The sequence below is a fragment of the Eretmochelys imbricata genome, chromosome 6 (assembly GCF_965152235.1).
Source record: "Eretmochelys imbricata isolate rEreImb1 chromosome 6, rEreImb1.hap1, whole genome shotgun sequence".
Classification (NCBI taxonomy): Eukaryota; Metazoa; Chordata; order Testudines; family Cheloniidae; genus Eretmochelys; species Eretmochelys imbricata.
Window position 1 is genome coordinate 19,170,507 of NC_135577.1, and position 4,103 is coordinate 19,174,609.

The 4,103-nt window shown below is 50.1% G+C and overlaps 1 protein-coding gene across 1 annotated transcript; it reads right to left on the minus strand.

Moving 5' to 3' along the window:
* Positions 1–915: 915 nt before the first annotated feature.
* IFITM5 (interferon induced transmembrane protein 5) lies at positions 916–3,181 on the minus strand. Its single transcript, XM_077820207.1, has 2 exons — positions 2,996–3,181; positions 916–1,134 (listed from the first exon to the last, which is right to left on the minus strand). Exons 1-2 carry the CDS (start codon positions 3,179–3,181, stop codon positions 916–918), a joined length of 405 nt encoding a protein of 134 aa, XP_077676333.1.
* Positions 3,182–4,103: the final 922 nt, after the last annotated feature.

Below are 4,103 nucleotides of genomic sequence, written 5' to 3' on the forward strand. Positions count from 1 at the left end.
GATTCCGTGACTTCCGTGACAAAGTCGTAGCCCTAGTCATAACTCAATTCATATTAGGTAATATCTCACAAACCCATCTAGTGGGCTTGGTCCCTTAACAGGAGATTGGGATTCGGATTCAAACACCCAGCCCTTTCCCCCCTTGGGCATGCCCCTGTATTCACTAGCCTCCCAGATCTAGTCCCGACATGTACATTGCAACTTGGGCCTCCCAGGGTGCAAAGGAGGGGGCAGGCCTGGATTAAGGCCTAGGTTCTACAGGCCCATGTTTAGCCCCTCGAGCCCTTGGAATCACATGATCACAACAGAATCTGAGATTTCATTAAGAAGAACAGTCAGTTTCTAGCCCTTCTGATTGGGAAGTTTGAAACCAGGACCTGAGAGTAACCGAGTAACTATACCACATTTCCATTAGCCATTAGAAACTGCCACACATAGAGAGACTTATGATTTGTGAAGTTATTTAATCACTTAAATAGTAACAACCAAGGTTAGCGTTAGACACAGTAACAAAAGAACAGGGTTCCAAGGGAAGTCGATAGCTCATGTCTCTAACACCCCATGACCAAGATCCCAGGACAAGCAAAGACCAAAGGAGAAGGAAAGGAGGAGAGGAACCACAGTGCACAGACTCAGCTAGCTTGAGCATGAGTCCATGCAATCTACCAGGATGTAAAAGGAACTATTTTCACACCTCAGGCCACATCAAAGGGCAAGCTGTGGAATGAGTTCCGGGGCACATGACTACCTCAGTGGTGCTCTGGTTGGTGGGAGGCATTGGTTGCTCTGGGTTACAACAACAGAGGTTGCAATGTGCAGTGGTTTGGTTGGCTGGGTTATACTGGATTAGCAGTGTCTTTAGGAGGCTGCTGGAGTGGCCCACGTGTGTTTCCAGGAGCCCGCGAGGCCCCTGAGTCACTTTCCGTCATCGTCATTAGCGAAGAACTTGTAGTTGAAGAAGTCCATGGACTCCTGAGCAAGCTTGGAGAGGTGGATCACGCCTGTGATCGCCAAGGCGATGAGCAGCAGCGGCAGCAGCAGGCTCCACACCATCGCCAGGATGTTGTAGCATCTGGCTTTGGAGCTGAAGTGGCGAGCGGCCTCGATGTCACCAGCCACCTTCTGATCCCGCGCCTGCAACAGCCAAGCCAGGAAGGGTACAGTGAGTTAGTGACACGGCAGAGGAGGCAAAGGACGAGGCAATGCCCTCAGAGCAACACAATCGAACTACAGGCATCAGAACAGGCTGCAACCACCCACTGCAGCTCTCAGCGGCTGTCTGTCACTCACCTTACTTCCATCTGCCCCTTGCTCTGGAGCTGAGTGTTCTCTCCCTGCTCCATTCTCTCTCAACTGCTCTGTCAGCCTAATCCAGTGAGTCTAAGCAAATAACTGACACCCACTTACCAACTGGTAGCTTACCCCTCCGTTACCATACACGGCATCTCTGAATTTGGCCCACTAAGTCTCAGCTGGTGTAACTCAACATGGCGAGGAGCCAGGAGAGAGGTCTGTAGCTAGAAACATCACAGGGGACTGCAAGAATGTGTGAATTAAAGCCATTCCCATCCCACTTTAATTTATACCATCCTCCAGCTCCTTACTACTTTCAGCTCCCTTATGCATCAGTAAGCGATTTACAGCACCTCTGACCTCAGCCCACTGTCTGCCTCTTTGTGTCTCAGCTTTATCTCCATCACACATTCACTCACGCGTTCCTTTGCTATTGGCATCTGTTAGCAAATCAAATCCAAGAAGGAGCAGTGGCTCTGACTCTCTATCGATCCTCAGCAGAGAGATCTGGGAACAGAACGGTTACTCTAAACCTCTCTTTCCCCCAGTTCTCTCGGAAGTGCCTCTTGCTGAACTTCATTAAATCCATTCCCAGCAGTTTAGGATATACCCCTCCCCCATTCCTGAACAGAGCAGATTCCCAGCGGCAAGGTGTGGGATATGGAGGAGTCCCTCCACATGGATCATGGTCCCCGGGCATCCTTTGGAGCAGAGAAGTCAGTCCCCAGAACCTCATCCAATACTGGTGGCACTAATTATGGGATAACAGGAAAGTGTGATTGCCAGCACAGCTCGCAGCCTCATTGATGTGTAGGAATCTAGCTGGGGATAGTAGCTTGGATGATACACATCAGCCTCAGACAGCATGAAGATGTGCTTAAGGATGCTGCACCAGCACAGGATGCTCACATCATTCCTGATGCTCTTTACACAGACACTGCAGTCAGCTATCCTGCCCCATCACTGCCCTTTCAGACCCAGCCACTGAATCAGGAGGCTCAGGCAGTCTGCTTGGAAATGCCAGAGCAGCTGTCACGGATAGTTGTATTTTTCACAGTGTTTTTCCTTTTTAAAAGTAGAATTCCAGCTAGTGGGCAGCACTGGGCTAATGTCCTCTGATAGGACATTGCTAACAAGGTGAGATTTAGGGCGGAGGCAAACTGAAGCCAGCTGCTAATAAGAACTTTCTACTGGGTCACAGTAGTGCCAGTAGGGCGGTACCCTCCGTACACAGTGCCGGCAAGAGATTTTTAGCAGGTACTGAGTACCGGAAAGACTTGGGGCCAACCCCTCCCTTCCAGAGGGAGGGTGGTCATAACATTCTTCCAGCATCTCCTAGATTTTTCACATCACTTCCCGATTTTAGGGTGTATTACAACTCAGAGCACAGAGAGAGATCCCAGAATCTCTAGGTAACCTGGGTGAAGTCTATAATTCCTACCAGAGTCCCTGGGAAATCCCAGCATCTCTAGGTCAACCCAAGAGAACTGGAGTGTATCATTCTTACTAGACACGCCTGGGAAGGAGGCTCCATGTAAAACTAGATGCACTGAGATGTACGCTTCCTAGCCAAGTCCCCTAGGAAATCCTGGAATCGCCAAGTGACTGGGAGACATGGACATGAAAGGGTCCATTTCTGCACTAAGGAGCCAGCCTCTATGGGCCTGTGTAGAAGAGGCAGAGTAGGGCCGGGCTGTCTTACCTTGACGGAGTAGGCAAGAGCCACTAAGCCACAGCAACAGAGGTTCATGTAGATGGTGTTGAAGATGGACCAGATCAGGTGGTCCCGGGGCACTACGGAGGGTCCGATGGTGATGACAGTGGGAGAAGGGTCCTGCTTGCGAGACGTCATGGGCAGGTAGTCCTCACGAGGGTAAGACGTGTCCATGGTCCTGGAAGGTGAAATCCTCAGCTCTCCTGTGGTAGCAGCCTGTAAGGGGAGCTGGTGCAGGGCAGGTCCTTTTTATAGTCTCTGCCTCAGGCACAGCTCCATCTCCCTCTATATATAAAATAGGGAAATTATAGCCCTCGCCTGGCTGTGGTTATCAGAAATGTTTGGCCAAAGCTGAGAGCAACATACTTGGGTTTGTAAGCCTGCCCTCCCCTGATTGTCTATGGAGCGCTTTTTATAGCCTCATGGGCTGAGGCCTCCCTGTCAGCCTTTTCCAGAGAACTGGGCAGCTTGAGGGACCGAGTCAGGAACCCGGCTTTGAAAGGACGTGCTGCAGATCACGAATGCTGCAAAGGGCCATGGACCATACAGGACTATGCATGGCAGTTCTGTGCTATAACCCATCAGGGACAGAGAAGGAAGCTGAACGCACTGCGATGTACGTGTACAGGGCAATACAAGTGCATTGAAAGAGCTCTTTCTTCTCAAGCGCTAAAAGATCAATAACTTCCCAGAGGGGATTGCATTTCCCTGCCACCTCTGTATGTTTTTCTGGGCTTTGCAGTACCCTTTGCTAAATATTCTAAAATGTATGATTCACACCCATCTACAGCTCTGAGAACCAAGGTGATGCCCCCACTCCAGGAACTTCACAAATGAATCATCCACAAAAGGTAAAGCACTTTGAAATGTAGAGCTGCTGCCAAGGCTAGGGAGGGGCTGAAACAGGGCCCTAATGGAGCTAGCTTTGAAAACCCTGTCCTAGATCCTCAAAAGTATTTAGGCACCAAAGTCAATGGGAGTTAAGTGCCTAAATACCTTTGAGGATTTGGGCCCTGTGCCTACCCTGGAATGAATGCCCTGTAAAAGTGTTCTCCAAGACAGCTCCAAGGACTGTTTGAGCAAGGGGCTATTGTTC